Source organism: Clupea harengus, chromosome 8, assembly GCF_900700415.2.
Source record: "Clupea harengus chromosome 8, Ch_v2.0.2, whole genome shotgun sequence".
Taxonomy (NCBI): domain Eukaryota; kingdom Metazoa; phylum Chordata; class Actinopteri; order Clupeiformes; family Clupeidae; genus Clupea; species Clupea harengus.
In genome coordinates, this window is record NC_045159.1 from 30,580,839 (window position 1) to 30,601,195 (window position 20,357).

General features: G+C 41.8%; 1 protein-coding gene across 1 annotated transcript; it reads left to right on the forward strand.

Annotated features, from left to right (window-relative positions):
- The first annotated feature begins 8,779 nt into the window (after positions 1-8,779).
- entpd5a (ectonucleoside triphosphate diphosphohydrolase 5a) lies at positions 8,780-18,973 on the forward strand. The gene is made up of 13 exons (XM_012837153.3): positions 8,780-9,340; positions 9,737-9,816; positions 10,133-10,276; positions 10,849-10,924; positions 11,592-11,627; positions 12,169-12,257; positions 12,608-12,687; positions 12,801-12,862; positions 12,956-13,057; positions 15,886-16,029; positions 16,716-16,772; positions 17,512-17,627; positions 17,771-18,973. Exons 1-13 carry the CDS (start codon positions 8,962-8,964, stop codon positions 17,852-17,854), a joined length of 1,449 nt encoding a protein of 482 aa, XP_012692607.1. The 5' UTR covers positions 8,780-8,961; the 3' UTR covers positions 17,855-18,973.
- The last annotated feature ends 1,384 nt before the right edge of the window (positions 18,974-20,357 follow it).

Genomic DNA, 20,357 nt, shown 5'->3' on the forward strand with positions numbered 1-20,357 from the left:
TTTCAAGGTGTTCTTTATCGTGGATGGCAGTTTACCTTGGGGTATGGTACAAATAAAGATGAACAGCTCTGAATGATCTACATTAATGTGAGTTTGTAGGGGACAGGTGCAGTACATGCACATGTAAAATCTGAACCCCTGAAAACAGATATTCAAAGCATGCTGAAGCTTATAGTGATTATTTTATATGGTTATTTACTCTCAAATATGTTTGAGAACTTTTTTAGGGCCAAATGAATTCGCAATTTAGTTTGTCATCGAAAACATTTGCATTATTTGATGGACAGGGGCAGTGACCCCCTCATATTCCCAAGTCTCATCTGTGCTTCATATGCAATCTCTGAGTGTTCAAACTGTGCTGGCCTTTTAGTCTGACCTATGACCTAGGCCCTGGTGAGGGCAACTGAAACACTATTATTTAAGATCCTGTTTTTATAAAGTCCCCTTGTGTTTTTCACTATTCAGTTGTCAGATTGTTATAAACAAGAAGTAATGCAAATATATACAATAACTTAATTCATTCCAATAGTTTTGGCTTAAAATTCAAATATTTAAATATCCTGGCAGCACAACTTGAATGCTATCTAGACTTTAAATCTGTTTGGGAAAGCAGCAATAAAAAGGTAATCACACTTCAAAACAGTACTCTTGAAATCTGGTCACATTTATCTCACAATCATCTCACATGTCTCATAAAACATCTTTGAGAAAAGTTGTTACAGCTGTTGAACATACCATAAACTAGAATATAATATATATCCATATATATATGCACTCCTGCCCTGCTTTTTGTATTGTAGTACTTATTGTGTTTGTGTAGTACTTACTGTGTTTTTATGTTTCATGTTATGTGTAGTACTTACTGTGTTTGTATGTTTTTATGTTTACTGTATGCACCTATACATCAGAACAAATTCCAGGTAGGTGTAAACCTACTTGGCAATAAATACTATTCTGATTCTGATTCTGATTCTGGAATGTGGCATAGACTTTGTCTGGAAGCTCTGATTAGTTTCTATGGATCAACTTGTCAGAAAATGACTCCATCACATTGTAACTGGAGCCCTACAATCTCTGATTAATGTCCTGTAATCTCAATTTGAAAGAATTCCATGCTTGTGGGTGTTCTGCCCAAAGCCTAACTGAAGAGACCAAAACCTTGTCATTACAATTCTAGTGATAATCACAGCTTTGAAAATGCTCGAGGTTATTTATGTTTTTCTCTTTTCTTTCTTGTTTTGAGGAGTCTCTGTCATAGCAATTACCTTTATATTTAGCTCCTAAACTCCATACACGATGCCAGTGGAGAGAGCTATAAGCTTAAGTTTACAGTAGCTACACCCTGACATTTTAGCAGTATGTTCTTTTCATCGTTAGCCTCTGCTGCGCATGGAATGCTCCCTGGGTTCCATCCAGTTCGGCCAAAAAAGTAAAAAAACAAAAATGAGTAGTTTGAAAACCAACAAAAGGACTCAAGTAGAAGGCATGCAGCACATGGGCGGCTCCACTGCCTGGATTGAAATGATGTTCTGTGCTAAGATTACATTGTTTTCCAGAAGGCCTCTGGCTTCTCAGTTCTGTTAAATCAACTGCAGTGCAGTCAGTTTGACTCTTGTGGCTAGTCCCCATGTTATGTAATCTCTGCTTAATCTAAACTGATGTTTGATGGTTTCTTTCGGGATGACAAAGACTTGACACTTATGCTGGGGCTGTTCACTGTTCACTGTTCACTGTTCAATCACGCTCAGTGTGCCTACATGATTTCTCTGTATTGAGAAATCATGTATTGATTTCTCTGTACTGTATTTTTATCAACAAAACACATGAAATGAAACCATGAATGAACCTATAACCCTATACTGTGTCAGGCAGGCAAGAATAATTCCATAGTTAATTAATAAAGAAATCCAAATAATAGCAAAGCAAAAGGGAAAAGTGCATGAATGCATACCATTGAGGATGTGGCATTGGGAGTTAGTTTAGCTCTACGTGGTTTGCATCAGAGTTCTATGACTTTCTGAGCCCAGCATGAATACAAAACATGAACATGAAATAACAGATTAAAGGAAATTAGTCACGCAACTTCCTTTAATCTCCTCAACTAAGTGTTGAATTGAACTGAAGACATGTGTGCATATCTCCTAATGTGAAGTGTGACGCCTAACCCTATGATCTCCAAATGCTGCCAGGATGTGGTGTAGTTACGTGTGCTGAACTGAATATCCTCAAAATATGTATAAAATTATGTAGTTATCTGACTTATGCCAAAATCTTCTCAGTGACCGGGAAGTAGCTGAATACCTTCCACAACCGACTGTGTGGCACCGATTCAAAGGCATTCGCGGAACCAAAAACACCACATGGTCTCTGCCTTCTGTCCTTGCTGCCTGAATATGATGCCATTACTATATTCCAATCATCCAGAAAAACCTGGGATTCCTGCTTTTGTGCACGGAGATATCTATCAAACCATTTCCCTTCAGATAGGAGACCAACCTCTTTGCTACCACACTGAAGAAGATCTTTCCTTCCACAATAAGAAGACTGATAGGATGAAATCGTCCAATGGTCACGATGGCCATGAGCTTCACCACGATGCAGCCCTTGCACAATGTTCAACTTCTTGCACCTCTTTCCACCTGGGCGGGCCATCGTCCATTGGTAAACCTAGCTCTCCAATTTGAGGAATGTCTGCTGGTGAAGATACTCCTCTCGGTCCTTTCTTTCAACTCTCAAACTTCCTGTTTTCTCCCGAGTAAATAAATACTGTCACAAACTTAAATGGATCCCTGTAGAATTCAATCCCAGCTTGTTCTTCATTTGAGGAGCTCTACTCTCCTTAATGTACTCTTTACCTCTGCCTGAAGTACACTAATACCTTCTCTCTGTTCATCATCTACTCTTCACCTCTGCCTGTAGTACACTAATACCTCCTCTCTGTTCATCATCTACTCTACTCCTCTGCCTGCAGTACACCAACACCTTCTCTCTGTTCATCATCTGCTTGTTTCCAATTGCTTCTTCAGCTGTCACCTTTCTCAAAACAGCCTTTCTATTCCAACCTGACGACAAATAAAGGAAATGAGAATCACCCCTATACCTCAACACCAACATCCTTGACCTGTGATGTCCCCCAGGGGTCGATCTTGGGGGCTTTATTATTCAACTTGTATGTGCTCCCGCTTGAACAAATCATTAAAAACATTAAGGTTTCCCATCATAGTTAGGCTGCTAACACCCAAATGCACTCAGCCCCCTAGAATCTCTTTGTTAATACGTTGACTATACATTAACTATAAATTAACAGCCGGATGTCTAAAAATGTCCTTCAGCTGAGAAAGGACAAAACTGAAATAATCTTGTGTCTGTATTGGTCTAATTGGTAAGTGTACTGCAATATTTCATGCTCTGCTTTAGTTTTAAATGATCTAAATACCCCTGACAATCCCCATCGCTGCCTCCAATTTATGTAGTTACCTCGAGTGTTATACACACAACAGCACACTGCTGTGCAGGAGAAAGAAGGAGATTCACAAAGCTGGTGAAGTCCACAATTGTCAGAGCACTGTCGGGTTCAATTCAATTCCATTTTATTTATATAGCGCCAAAACAATACAATTGTCTCTAGGCACTTTACAGACGCCAGGGCCTGAATCTCTTTAAAGCAAGCACACTCTTCACTTAATAACTTAATGATTTTTTTTTTATATTAAGATATTATGTGTATTCACAGAACTTCAACAATTCAATTCAATTTGATTTCTATAGTGCCAATAATAATTAAAATTGTCTCTAAGGGCTTTAGAGAGCCCAGAGCTTGAACGCTCACTCCACTCGACTCCACCATACCCCACACTCACTCCACTCCACCATACCCCACTCTCACTCTCACTCCACACCACACACACTCCACCCCACACTCACTCTCACTTCACTCCACTCCACCATACCCCACACTCACTCTCACTCCACTCCACTCCACTCCACTCCACCCCACACTCACTCCACTCCACTCCACTCCACTCCACTCCACCCCACACTCACTCCACTCCACTCCACTCCACTCCACTCCACTCCACTCCACTCCACACACACTCACTCTCACTCCACTCCACTCCACTCCACTCCACTCCACTCCACTCCACTCCACACTCACTCTCACTCCACTCCACTCCACTCCACTCCACTCCACTCCACTCCACTCCACTCCACACACACACACACTCACTCTCACTCCACTCCACTCCACTCCACTCCACTCCACTCCACACACACACTCCACTCCACTCCACTCCACTCCACTCCACTCCACTCCACTCCACACACACTCACTCTCACTCCACTCCACTCCACTCCACTCCACTCCACTCCACTCCACTCCACTCCACACACACTCACTCTCACTCTCACTCCACTCCACTCCACTCCACTACACACACACACACACACACACACACACTCCACCCCACTCCACTCCACTCCACTCCACTCCACTCCACTCCACTCAACTCCACACTCACTCTCACTCCACTCCACACACACTCACTCCACTCCACTCCACTCCACTCCACTCCACTCCACTCCACTCCACTCCACTCCACTACACTCACTCTCACTCCACTCCAGTCCACTCTCACTCCACACACACTCACTCTCACTCTCACTCCACTCCACTCCACTCCACACACACCCCACTCCACTCCACTCCACACACACTCCACTCCACTCCACACACACCCCACTCCACTCCACTCCACTCCACTCCACTCCACTCCACACACACTCACTCCACTCCACTCCACTACACTCACTCTCACTCCACTCCACTCCACTCCACTCCACACACACTCACTCCACTCCACTCCACTCCACTCCACTCCACTCCACTCCACTACACTCACTCCACTCCACTCCACACACACTCCACTCCACTCCACTCCACACACACTCCACTCCACACACTCTCACTCCACTCCACTCCACTCCACTCCACACACACTCACTCCACTCCACACACACTCTCACTCCACTCCACTCGACTCCACTCCACTCCACACACACTCACTCTCACTCCACTCGACTCCACTCCACTCCACACACACTCACTCCACTCCACACACACTCTCACTCCACTCACTCCACTCCACTCCACTCCACCCCACTCCACTCCACACACACACACACTCACTCTCACTCCACTACACCCCACTCTCACTCTCACTCTCACTCTCACTCTCACTCCACTCCACTCCACTCCACTCCACTCCACACACACTCACTCTCACTCCACTCCACTCCACTCCACCATACCCCACACTCACTCTCACTTCCTGAAGCTCCATCTCCTCTCATGATTGATCCATCAACAAACAAGTCTTCAGTCAGTCTATGTGCTGTAGCCACCCATCATAAACAACAGGTCATGTTAGCCTGACAGAAAGTAACTAGCTTCTTCAGTTGCAACAGACAACAGCCTATAAGGACATTGGCTGCAAGCTATCTATTACCTGGGGGTAATATTTCATACGTCTCGTTGTTGTGACAGAAAACACATGGAGTTAGGTAGTACAATGTCTGCATAATTAACCTCCACCATAACTAGCATATGAGATGACTGATGACATTGGGGTGTTGCTACGCAGATATATGTGCTTTGAAAACATACATTTGAAGACATTGCCCCTTCTTCAAATCACTCTGCGGGTGTAAGCCATGACGTACACCCCTCCAGACCAATCCCCACACAGTTAATCATAGATTTGATTGTGCCAGTAGGCCTACACTTTCTGAAGAAAAGTGACAGGATGTCTAACCACTCTGCATAGAATAGATTGTTTTATTTGGTTATATCACTGCAGTTGTTTTGCTCAGCAAAACAGAAGAAACAGAACAGAACAGACGGTAACATAGTCTGTTTGAATAAACTGCCGTTGTATACTACGGATCAAATATTGACGTTCTGATTAAATTACATTTTTGTCACCTCTTCTCTGGTGGGTAAGAAGGGCCTGACTGCATACCACTGACTAACCCAAACCAATGTCAGCATTACATTTACTCCACCGATTGGGCCAGCATATCGGACAACTGCCACCCAACAACTTCTAGCAAGCCAAGTATTAACTAGTAAGCTAGCAAGCAGTAAGTGCAAGCCAACAACTAGCTATTATATCCAGTCAGTTACTTAAAGTGTTGAGTCTTCATAGCGTAATGCCCATGCATTAACAACACTAAGCATGGGGTTGCATGACATAATGCCTCTGCTGGAATGTGTCTGGTTCTCTTCTGAACACCACGCCAGTAACTCCAGCAGTTTCTATTAGAAGCTATGTACTGAGTTTCTACCGCACATTTACTTTTTTTGGCCAGTGAATCAGATACATTAAAACAAAACCATGCCAATATCCACAGGGTAATTTCTCCAATTCACTTTTACCATTATTCTCTCCATGATAGTAACACAGATGTACATAATATATTGATTAAAAGGCAGCATTGCACATCTTAAACCAATTCTGATATTACCTGAATGCAATGCTACAGCGTGCGGTCTGACACAGAGCAGAGACAACACATTTATCATTGTTTCAGGATCATGTTATTGTCTCCCACTGAAATGAGCCTCTTATCTTCTCACACCAGGTGCAGTAATTGTGTTGTGCTGTAAGCAGTTTATGTTCGTATTGTCCTATCCCAGAGATATAGAGGCTGTCCTTTCAGTAATTGTCTGCAATTGTCTGTTATGTGTGAACATAATTACTAAGCGTGTTTTGGCAAGCTCTGTGAGAAAAAAAGAAGCAACCAAAAGCAAGACAGAGAAATGAGTGCTGTTGCAGTCATTACAGCTGACAACAAAGGATATCTGCTGGGATTCCATGTGAGAGGACAGGACCGACCGGATATTATGGCCCTTCACAATGTGTGAGTCAGATTTTATGATACTTCAATCAGGGCCAGCCACCTACTGAATTAGCTCATAGCTGGCGTAATACGGAGTTGCCATGGCAGGGACCAGAGTGCTCCCCAAATCGTCAGATGTTAGAGAGATGAAGCACATGCCTGCTGGGCAAAGGGGAAAAGACCTTAACAGAGAACCACAAGAGGGAAAAAAAGAGAAAGAAAACCACAGTATTTAGGAAAAAAGAAAAGGGAGGAGGAAAGAAAGAGTAATATTTTTAGGCTGAAATTACAGCATTGGAACAGTTGTGCCGCTCAGTTGTGCTGCTGGGACGACTGGTATGCCAACGTGCACTCCTCCCCCCTGCCCTCTGCGTGGACCCGCGCTCCCTCTCGCACATTTCACCTCCAAGTTCAGCTCTCTCAGAGCCCATGGCGTCAGTAACCAATGTTCTTTGTGTTCTGCTGTACAGAACGAAAGATAGAAGGTAGCGGAGAAGAAAAACCTACTGAGGTCACACAGCGCCTCGGTGAGCCAGAGTTTTTCAGAAATAAAACCATGTACATGTGGCTCTGTTTGGGATGGTGGTATTTCACTCTCACCGGAGAGGAAAACCCACACTTACACTGTAGTTCAAATAAGGTCTCAAGCATTTCTGAGTGCATGTCTTTATGTTTCATTTCTCTCCCACGCTCTGCTCTGCTTGCTATATCAAATAGTTATTTCTGTTATCAAAAAGAACATTTATCAGCTTCACTGAGAAAACAGAGAGAAGAAATGTATTTATTAAAACAAATCTTGTGGTTGTGTTGGAGGTAAGTGGGAGAAGGCACATATGTTCTTCGGTCCACAGAGTATGCCAGCTCCTGGGAGAGAGATGTGCAAAACATACCATGAATTTTCACGCACACATAAAATTCTGACACAGATATTGGAGCAGTAAACGGTCTTGTGTGCAGGTTTTGTGAGTCTGACTGGCTGCACGTGGGCTGGGGCTCTCACCAACAAGTGCAACTTTCACAGACTTCTTGTGGAGCTGGCGTGACAGGTGGTAAAGAGCAGAAACATGGAGCGCTACCCCTGTGTCCTGCAGTGACTCACACGTTCAGTCTAAGTTGGGGATTCTGCAGAAGTGCTTTAGGACTCTCGAAACATTAATGATGTTTATAACCTCACCACAGAGTCCCACAGTAAATTAGATAATGTCTACATATTTTTTTTGAACACACAAATTTTAACTACACAGTTTAAGAGAGAGAACACAGAAAATAGTACACGACATACATAACTGTACACATTTAAATGTGTGTATAGACTCAGATGCATACACTATCATATTTCAAATTTCAAAATGAGTGGTTGCTTATACTTTTTACTACTATATATGACATCACTTTCATTTCAATAGTGTGATCCAACACAGAGTAACGACCAAATCATCAGAAATGTGAGATCCTTGTTAGAATGGAGTGTCTACAATTTAATTAAGCAGACATATAAAATGTATTTTAAGACCATGCTTTTTACTTTATGCAGAGCGAACCTGTTTTGATGTGTAAGTGTAGTCTTGGTCATTGTTTTAGGAGCTTTTCCAGCTGTGGTTAAACCATTCAAAAGTGGTAATCGTGGGGGAAGGGGGACTGGCTCAATCCTTGCTGCTGAGCAGGTAGTTTTTTTTCTAAAAGGAGGGGTTCTTCTTGATGAATCGTGACGGAACGCCACTGGATTGGTGGATCTTTTTTGCTAAGCATGGGCATCTGGCCAAGCCTGTATGTCTTTAAATACTGTAAACAGATGGCTAGCCAGTCCTGAGTGTGCCTGGGTATTCTGTCTCTGTCTCTCTCTGCCTCTGTCTCTGTCCCTCTCTGCCTCTCTCTCTCTCTCTCTCTCTCTCTCTCTTTCACTCTTCATTCCCTTGTCCTCCCCTCTGCGGGCTCAGGCTGCCCACTCAGCCACCTCTCCCTGTCAACGCTAGCTAGCAGTGCAAGCCAGAGAAAGAGAAAGCTCCTAAGCCCATACTTCATTTCTGTTCTGTGCTTCTTTATTGCTGTCAGAGGTAAAACATGGCTCAACAGAAGTTGTTAGCACTTGTAGTCTCCATATGGGCTTGCATGTGGGGGCTGTTTCCAGTGGAGGGGACTTACTATGGCCACCACATCTACAACTCACATGTCATCGGCCATCGTATGCCCAGTCACGCTGCCCCCAGACCGTACGGTAGCATGGACAACCAGCTCCCCCCTGAGCCCCACGCTCCGGAGGTGTCGCCCCGTGCTCCGGAGGTGTCCGGGGGGACTGACATGTCTGGGCTTCCAGAGGTGTCCGGGGCTCCCGAGATGCAGCAGACAGTCAACGTGAGCCGCGTGTACTTTGGGGTCATGTTTGATGCGGGCAGCACTGGCACACGAGTCCACATCTACAAGTTCATCCAGAAGGATCCAGGTGAGTGTTTCTCAGCTCCTCTACTCTGTTCCTCAGCTGTATAATCAACATACATTTAGCATCAGGTGAGTTTTAAATACATTAAGTGTATGTTGCTTTCACCAGATTTATTGTGTAAATTCAGGTAGCTAATTAGTTCTTTGAATACAATTAAAGTTATTATTTATTCAATCTACAATACACCTTTAATGTTAGCAACATCATAGAAAGAAAATCTATCCACCTTCAAACTAGGTTCATGTGTTGTAAGATTATAATGGAGCATTTTAATTATAAAGTATGCTTTCGGTATTGCACAGTTTTGACATGTCTCTGACAATGCACGAGCTAAAACCATTTAGTTCATGTTCTCCCAATCTGTGACACCACCACCTGTTCTGTTGATGCTGGTTTCAGTTGCGTTGCCGGTCTTGGACAATGAAATGTATCATGCTGTGAAGCCTGGTCTCTCCGCATATGCAGACAAGCCTGACATGGTAGGTCCATTGTGAATATATTTAACTGTTATTGTCAATGAATTATAAAACTCAGTGCCAGCCAAAAAAACATCTACAGGTATATATAATGTAAATATTTGTATGTATAGATGAAACAAAGTGGAATTCATAGTCATACTATGAGAGTGCAATAATTGCTCCTGATGTGCAGTGTGCCATCAGTGTAAATGTAAAATGTGTATACATTGTAAGTCGCACATATGTAAGTCGCTTTGGATAAAAGCGTCTGCTAAATGACTAAATGTAAATGTAAGTGCATTCCTTGAAGTCGTTTTTGTCACCATTCTTTCCCAAGGGTGGGGACACCATAAGGCAGCTTCTGAAGGTGGCCAAGAAGACTGTGCCCAAGAGTGAGTGGAAACAGACCCCTGTAATACTGAAAGCCACCGCAGGACTCCGCCTGCTGCCAGAGGAGAAGGCCAGAGCCCTTCTGGATGAGGTGAGACCGGGGACCATATGTCCTCATTTCATTTCACTGGGGACCATATGTCCTCATTTCATTTCACTGGGGACGATATGTACTCATTTAATTTCACTGGGGACGATATGTACTCATTTTCATTTCACTGGGGACGATATGTACTCATTTCATTTTCCTCAGATTTCTGTCAGTTTGGCAGAAAACAAAAAATCGCCCAAATGACAGAGATTATGATTCAATGAAATAAAGATAAATAGAGAAACCTAAAGAAACCAGACAGAGCTAGTGGGTGTGTAACAGTGGAGGGGGAGGGCTCTGAAGCTGTTCCCCTGAGACGTGTGCATATGCACTCTTGTCTTGTGTATTATCATTGAAGCTGTTCTCCTGAGACGAGTGCATATATGTTGTCTTGTCTTGTGTATTATCATTGAAGCTGATCTCCTGAGACGAGTGCATATATGTTGTCTTGTCTTGTGTATTACCATTGAAGCTGTTCTCCTGAGACGAGTGCATATGCACTCTTGTCTTGTGTATTATCATTGAAGCTGTTCTCCTGAGACGAGTGCATATATGTTGTCTTATCCCTGCAGGTTAAAGAAGTCTTTGAAGAGTCACCTTTCTTTGTGCCAAACAACAGTGTGTCTCTTATGAACGGCACCAATGAAGGTATATAATGTATATAACACATACTTTGTCTGTTTGCCAAGAGAATATACTATTACTGTATTGAGTAATATGATCTGTATTCTAGGCCACTTGTAGTGTGGTAGTAACAGGTAGCTGTACACTATGGTTGTGAATGTATTGTTGGCCTTCAACACCTCTAGTGTAGTAAGTGTTTTACCATACAAATCCCTGCACATGCTACAATGTTGTTTATTGTTTTATTTTTATTATGTATAAAACATTATTTATAAAACAAGAATAGTGTCTTGGTCAAATTACAAACCACCGATAACCTACCAGGTTATTATTCAAATTCGATATAGTTATAGTTATAAGGCTGTATTATTTCGATCTTGAATCAAACAAACAAAAAAAACACACTTCCACTCAATCTCATGACAGGTCAGTATTCTCTATTAAGCATTGTAACAGACTCCTTTATGAACAATGGTCTGTTCTGAGATGAGAAGAGCAACCTAATGTTCATGATACCTTACATTAAGAATTTTCACAGTGTGTATATATTATTTATTAACTTTTATTTATTTATATTTGATTTATGTATTTATTTATTTGTATGACATTTATTATATTAATCTTTCATGTTTTACCTATTCTGATCCATTCATCACAAAATCAACATTTGATTTACCTCTCTCACTAATAGGTGTGTTGGCTTGGGTGACAGTGAACTTCTTAACAGGTAAGAAGCTCATCACCTACTCTCATGACACGTCCTCATTTGCATATTGTTGCCATGCCACTGGTCTCATGTCATCGTTTGTGTTCCCTCTAGCGCAGGTCACATATAGATTTCCATCAGTATTTTATATTCCATTGGAACACAACCCATGCATGCCTTTAGTGTTGTTGGCACTTTGATCTCATATTTGACCCACAGAAATGGAATGTTATACAAGCAGGAATGCAATACAACATATCTCTGTATTTCAGCAACAAAATGTCCTTTATTCTTTCCGTAATTATTCATTACTGATATAATATCTCATTTTGAAGCCCTTCGGTTCAGACGTAGAACATGTACTTCACTGCACAGTAAAAGCCAAACAGCTGGGAGCTTCCAAGACTAGTCCAGTATTGCCATGAGCCATTTTTTAGAAAAGTCACCCCTACTTTGTGACAAAAATCGGTTTTAAGTGTTCAGTATGGTTTCAGACTTCATTTCGTAACATCTAGTCCTGTCATTACATACCTCATTCTAAATGTCTATTTTGACATTGCAGGTCACTTGTATGCCAAGACCAGGAAGACAGTTGGCATCTTGGACCTGGGCGGCGGGTCGACCCAAATTACATTCCTCCCTAAATCAAAGGTTGGTCCAAAGCACAGTAGTACTTACACAATCTCAAAGACAGGATATTTCACCGTAAAAAAAGTAGGCGTTTCCATCCAGGAATAAATAGTTGAATGGAGCAGGCTCAGGAAAATGCCCTTTGACATCTCTATTATGTTGTGGTTGAGCTGCACAGCAGAGGCTGTGTTTTGGATGTTATTATATATGGTAGTCATAAAGGTGAAGCTGTGTTTTGGATGTTATTATATATGGTGGTCATAAAGGTGTCATTTTGTTTTCCATCTGCAGTATACATGAACGTATATGAATTCTTAGGCCTTTCTCCAGGCTTTGGCCACATCTTCATTTCTAAATGTCTGTTTACACAGAAAACTGTCCATACTGCCCCTCCCAGCTACATTGCCAGATTCAACTTATTTAACAGCACATATGAGTTGTACACACACAGGTAACCAGTCTGCCAGCAGACCTTTAACTATTTTATAATTTATTACAGAGTATATATTGAGATATGATGATCCCTGTTTAATTCTATCCTTTGTAAATCGATCCTTCCTAAAGTTATCTTGGCAATGGACTCGTTGCGGCGCGATTGGCTACACTTGGGGCCCTCGGTGCCGACGGTAAATGACTTCGGTTCACAGAGATACCGTTCTGAAATAGACCTGCATAAAGACATCCTTGTATTCAAGTTTGATTTGGTGCATTCTTCACAGGTCTTGATTGGAAAGTCTTCACAAGCTCTTGTCTACCAAAGAAGTTCAGAGAGGACTGGACCTTCGGTGGTCTCACGTACAAAGTCAGTGGGGTCCCAGATGGTGAGTGGACAAGCGACGCCTAGAATAAAACATGTTATTATTTCTAGTTCCATTGATTTAAGTTACAAGGTGAAGGATGTTTGACAGGAATGATGTGTGAAATACATTTGAATGATATTGTACTTCTGTGCATGTTATCTTTTCTTGTTAGGATGTCATGTTATTGGGACTTTCTGACCTTTCAGTCACTGTTCTAGCTGGCACATGCCAGTTGGCATAAAATCAATAACAGTATCAAACGACAAATCAATAACAGTATCAAACGACAAATCAATAACAGTATCAAACAACAAGTTTTTCGAATTGAGAACAAGTACATTTCCTTAACTCCTAGATAACACCATAGATACATATTAGTTATTCACTGCGTGGTCCCTCTGAAACTGCTACTACCACTACTAAACCCAATGGGAAACGCATCACCAACTACATTTTGATATGAGAATCATCTAGCTAACATCAAACTTGAAATAATAGCATAGTCTCCAATAATTGGCAGCCTTATATAATCGCTCAAATCAACTGTAATGTTATGCTTGAACAGAGGCTATAACAGTATTACAGTAGGCAATGTGTGAGCAGAGAACTGCTTGGAGGAACATCAGTGCAGAAGCGGGGAAATGAAAACCAACCAAGTCATGTACACTGCCATGTCAGTGTACTGTTAAAGACATGATTCATTAGATTGTTTGACAGAGTATAATAGCTCAATTATAGGGTGCGACGCATGTATTTTAGAAGCTGTATTTGGGACTGCCAGCGTGCCCAATGAACAATGGATTGGGAATAAAGAGTACAGACGTACACCCATGCTACTTAAACTGTTTGTTTTTGCAGCATCTTTGAATATGTGAAAACCTTAGACGTCCTTCACAAGAAAATAGAGTGAAGTCATGGATTTACTATTTCACTGATCAAATATTTGACTAGATCAAATAATGCCAAATAAAGACAAAATCTTGAAATAATTTCGAGTAACATCACAGGTAAATTCTGTGTCCCTCATAACTGCAAGCCAATTATAGTATGCCTGGCATCTCTTAAGTACACTTCTACGCTCATTCATACTAATTTAATGGCCTGTTTTTCTTGCCAATATGGCAGACTACTGTTATGGCCACTACTAACTAACAAAGTAGGGAGATCCACAGAGATTGGCTTGTTTTCACAATAGGCATTGCAAAGGCAAGATTAGGTTACCACATGGCATGAAACGGGGACGATGAACACCAAGGCTGGAAGGACAGGTGTTTCTGAAGACTCCTAATCTAGACACGCTGGTGAACCCTTCTGTGCACATATGTCAGGTGTTTCTGAAGACTCCTAATCTAGACACGCTGGTGAACCCTTCTGGTGTTTCTGAAGACTCCTAATCTAGGCACGCTGGGGAACCCTTCTGTGCACATATGTCAGGTGTTTCTGAAGACTCCTAATCTAGACACGCTGGTGAACCCTTCTGGTGTTTCTGAAGACTCCTAATCTAGGCACGCTGGGGAACCCTTCTGTGCACATATGACAGGTGTTTCTGAAGACTCCTAATCTAGACACGCTGGTGAACCCTTCTGTGCACATATGTCAGGTGTTTCTGAAGACTCCTAATCTAGGCACGCTGGTGAACCCTTCTGTGCGCACATATGACAGGCAGGTGGTCCTACGCCAGATGTTCTTCAACAGGTGATTGGAAAGGAGAACAGAATAGGGACACAGCAACACATCCAGCAGGGGTAGCCATGGCAACACAACCAGCAGGGGTAGCCATGGCAACACATCCAGCAGGGGTAGCCATGGCAATACAACCAGCAGGGGTAGCCATGGCAATACAACCAGCAGGGGTAGCCATGGCAACACAACCAGCAGGGGTAGCCATGGCAACACATCCAGCAGGGGTAGCCATGGCAACACATCCAGCAGGGGTAGCCATGGCAATACAACCAGCAGGGGTAGCCATGGCAATACATCCAGCAGGGGTAGCCATGGCAATACAAGATAGCATGTGTAGACCTGGCCACCACACCACACTGGAGGGACACAACACTAGATATAACACTCGAGGGGCAAGTAATGAGGGGAGGTGCTTTATTGATTTATTTTATTTATTGATTGTGTTTCGCCCGACTTTTTATATCTTGAGAATTTCCATGGTCTACTAATTGTAGGAACATTCAATGATGCCTAGTGTGACAATATTGACAATATATTTGACAATCTCTATAATGACAATATATGACAATCTCTATAATGACAATATATTTGACAATCTCTATATTGACAATGTATTTGGCAATCTCTATATTGACAATGTATTTGGCAATCTCTATATTGACAATATATTTGACAATCTCTATATTGACAATGTATTTGACAATCTCTATATTGACAATGTATTTGGCAATCTCTATAATGACAATATATTTGACAATCTCTATAATGACAATATATTTTTCAATCTCTATAATGACAATATATCTGACAATCTCTATATTGTCGTTTTCATCATAGCTGCAAGTTACAACTTGTGACTGTACCTGACTCCACTGCCATGTGATACAGTCACATGATATAGTCAGATGTGAATAATGTAGTGTCATAAATGGAGTTAGAAGTTTGCTTAAGCAGTGTGTGTAATTTAGTTCTAGGTTTGCTAATTGTGTGCATGCTCCCATGATGGTTGACTGACAAACACGTCTTTATAGGTGAGGCTCATGCACACGACAGACCCACTGTGTGGTATTGAATCCATAGCAACAGTGTTGGATGGGAGATCTTTAACACTAAAACATGATCTGTGAGTAAAACATAACAGACTTGAATTGTGATCTTTTGCACAGGTTATGCCGGATACAAGCTCTGCTACTACGAGGTGATGCGTGTGGTGAAGGGCGTCGTCCACCAACCCTATGAAGTGAAGGGGAGCAGCATCTTCTACGCCTTCTCGTACTACTATGACAGAGCAGTCGAGTCTGGCCTCATTGGTGAGTGATTTCATTGCTGGACTCATAATGTATAATTAACACGGAGCAAGGGGAGAATAGTACAGCAGTGTCATTTCGTCATAATTAGGACATATACAAAAGCTTGGGCCCCCCTTTCATTTGTGAAGTCTCAGAACAGAATATGAACTTGTTAGGCCTTATTTGACTGGTTAGGCACTCGTAAGAGAAGTTAAGAATGGTCCTTTTGAATGGTCAGCGCATGATAATTTCAGAGGTTGGTAAATCCAAATGTTGTGGTAACACTCAACAAACACGGCTACTCTAAACTGACAGAGGATCTGAATGAAGCTATTTGAGGGCGATGAAACAGCAGAAGGGTTTTTAAAAAGATATCAAAGCTCTCATTTACAGCTGGAAATTCCTAATGACCAAAATGTTATTAAAAATACAAGCAGTAGCCTTTCGAACGCCCTGCAGTCCACAGGCGTAGGCCCTGATCAGACAGAGGTGGACCGCACTGCCTGTTTTGTTGAAGCCTACTATTTAAAAAGAAAAAAATAGCAGTTTGCTGTGTTTTTTTGTTTGTTGTTGTTGCTAGGCAACCACTGAGTCAGCTGTCCTTAGCCAAACCGTGATTTTGCTGTTAAGTAAAGCATGAAGCATGTTTATAAGAAATTGGGCTGCAGAAGGATTGATACAACTGACTCTTATTTGTTTGCTGTCAGATGGCTCTCGTGGTGGTGTTGTGGAGGTCAGGGACTTCAAGAAAAAAGCCAAGGAAGGTGAGAGATGATGCCCTCCTGTGACTTTCTCTGCGTTCCCCCTCACTTCCATTCAGACTGTACACTTTGTGCAAACATAAACTCTCTGTGCTTATTTGCATTTGAGAGACCACTAACAATCACACAGGCTTCCCAAAACGACAGCCCTAGCAGCACAAGGTCTTCTTGCAAAATACACCCTGTACTCTCACAAACACATCGGCCCAGTGTGAGATTCTGAAGACGCTAAAATCTCACTAAGCAGCTTATTTGGCTCTTTGTGTGCAGTGTCATGACATCTTCCATGGACTCCTAACAATGTCTTCCATGTGCACACACTGCTGTCCCTGTGAACCAGCTGACAGAGTGGAGTGTGAGAAATGAGTTGTGTTGGCACTACACATCAGATTGATGGCTCCATGAGTTGGTGAATTCTGTACGATTTCTCCGTGCCAATTGAGGAGCTATGTTTGGCCAAAAGGGGGGAGTCTGGCAGAGGATGTGCAACCCTAAACATGCATTCACATGAACACACACACTAGCAGCCAATAAAAAGAGGGCAACGACACACACAGGGCACACCCTGTGCCTCCGTCTGGCAGCGTGCCCCCTGTGGGTTGGCACGGACATCAATCATACGCAGACCCTCTGGCACTGCCACGTGCTCCCTAACACAGGTCCCCTGTCTGTCCAGTCAGCTGAAGCTCACAAGAGACAGATTGAGCTCATTTGTGTGGCCATGTTTGTGTTCTTCTTGCAGTCTGTAATAAGATGACCAAATATCGCCCTATAAGTCCATTCTTGTGCATGGACATGACATACATCACCTGCCTGCTGAAAGAGGGCTTTGGATTCAAGGACAGCACAGTGCTGCAGGTAAGGCAGTGAGACACTAAACAGTCAAATAGGGCTGAGCTTAGGAAATCCTGTAAAGTTAATGTATTTCTTTAAAGTGTATATATACTTCAGAGTATTAAAGAAGAATCCTCAAACACTACATTCTATTTCCTCTTTCACAGCTCGCCAAGAAGATAAACAACGCTGAGACAAGCTGGGCGCTGGGTGCTACTTTTGATCACTTTAACAACTTTAATATTCACTAAGACCATTGGATAGAAGGGAACTAACTGGAGGTGAGGGGGCATGGATGTGAGGGCCTCAGGGGTGGAACACCCTACTTTATTCAGAGATTCCTGCCCTTGATGTCCTAGGCTGTTTCCCCTACCAGGCCCCGGCCCTATGGTCACCAAACCCTCCTGTCATCAACACCCATCTGACGACACCTCTGTTCTGTGTTGACTCGTCTACTGTACATTTTAATGACCTTAATTAATATGAGCTTTGTCTGTTTTTTGTATGGGTTGCTATGGTTTTCTTCTTTCCATCAAGAAGGATATGTTTGTGGGTAAAGTAAGGCTATTTTGAGAGCCGTTTCCTTCTGCGGAGCTACACATATATGCTACATTATAGTAGCAGGCAGAGAGGGAGTCAGCTCCTTATCGTTTTAGTTTTAGAGATTTAAAATGAATCTTTAACACTTAACATCATTTGTTCAATATTTACTACAACAACAGACATATATATATATATATATATATTTAAATTAATTTTATAATAAATAAATAATTTACAGTGCGCTAAAATGTCTAAAGGGGTGAACTAGAAACATAATTATAATACATTTGTTTGTCACTGAAATATATATTTTGTGTATTTATATAGATTTCAACTTTACTGTAGAGGCTAAGTAGTTTTGCGTATTGGCACAGAAAGAAAATTGCAAGTTGCTGAAAGAAAGTATTATTTTCTTGATTTATGATAAATGTACAGTTTTATACAGTTTCAAGGACTTCACAACTTCTAACTTGGACATTGATAGGCAATGTTTCCAATGTTTGAAGACTCAGGTATCAATCCCAATAATCATATTATCCATAGTAATGACATATTAATGATGGCATACAAGAACATTAAACCTCAAAAAATCTAGTTTGTTACAAGCACTGTTGATCTTTGTGAATTCTTATGTTTTGTAATGGTACTACTTTTTCCACTTTATTCTGTATTTCTACTCAAAAGGTGCCACAAGGATTTTTACTGTGCAAAATAGCATGATCATATTATTTCTTCACTTTCGACATGACTGTGCAGCATTTATGGTATGCTTTTATGCACATTAATTCTCAATGTATATAATGAAGAAATAAAAAACATTCACCATTGTTCAGTGTTGTGTGAATGAGCTCGACACCTAAAGCTTTAGTGTATTTACCATTGCGGTTGCTACAAAACGCCTAGTTCAATGTTTATTTGGCTAATGTAAAGCGCCTGCTGCTTTTATTGAGTACAATGTGACATGAATAAAATATACCAGATAAAATGATCAAATAAATGACACATTAACCAGACTTTTTGCATCCTTTGGAGTACGCTATGGAGTACGCTATGGGTTAGGGTTAGTAGTGGCTATGTAACCACTTTGGAGTACGCTATGTAACCACTTTGGAGTACGCTATGTAACCACTTTGGAGTACGCTATGTCACCACTTTGGAGTACGCTATGTAACCACTTTGGAGTACGCTATGTAACCACTTTGGAGTACGCTATGTAACCACTTTGGAGTACGCTATGTAACCACTTTGGAGTACGCTATGTCACCACTTTGGAGTACGCTATGTAACCACTTTGGAGTACGCTATGTAACCACTTTGGAGTACGCTATGTCACCACTTTGGAGTACGCTATGTCACCACTTTGGAGTACGCTATGTCACCACTTTGGAGTACGCTATGTAACCACTTTGTTCACTAACATACTAGAGATGCTAGACTAGAAACTAGAAACTAGAGATGCTTGTCTGCAGCAGTAGTCAGCCATTGAACACCGTCACCTATGCAAATAACATGGATGCTAACACCTTGCCATACGAAAGAAAGCTTTGACTCTCCTCCCACCTTTTGGATGAGCAATCAATATCATGTAACAAGGCTCAAGGCAGTGGCTCTGTAACACCGATGATCCACTGACATTCTGGCACACATGAGCAGACAACACACACTCTTCACACACTATTCAAATAGGAATCGGTCAACATTCAAAATGAGTTGATGGTCTCCATACATTGGGCCTCATTCTCAAACGCAGTTAAGAAGAATTTAAGAAGGAATTTCTTCTGAACTCCACTTCCTGTGGATTTAGGAACAAATTTGGCATTAATGAAAGTTTTCTCATCTGGGATTTGTTCTGAACTTCAGAAGAATTTCAGAACGCGAAATAGCAGTCGTAAATCGGCCAGAGTTTTCTTAAATGCGATTCCTCAAAAAACCACAAGATGCCCCACGGGGCCGCTCCGTGTTAGAAGTGTTAAGGGCTGAATTTGTGAGAAATCGTTGGTGATTGCGCTCACATCAACTCTACAGACATCCTCGGATTTAAATAATTATAATAATAATAAATATGAATATTTGTATCATTAACAATTACGTTTCACATTTATAGTCATGATTCTACAAGGCAAGTCCTAAAATAAATAAAAGGACTACACGAACACTGCAAATGTAAGTGAATAAATAAATAAGCACTTAACTCAATCGCGTTGATATAGC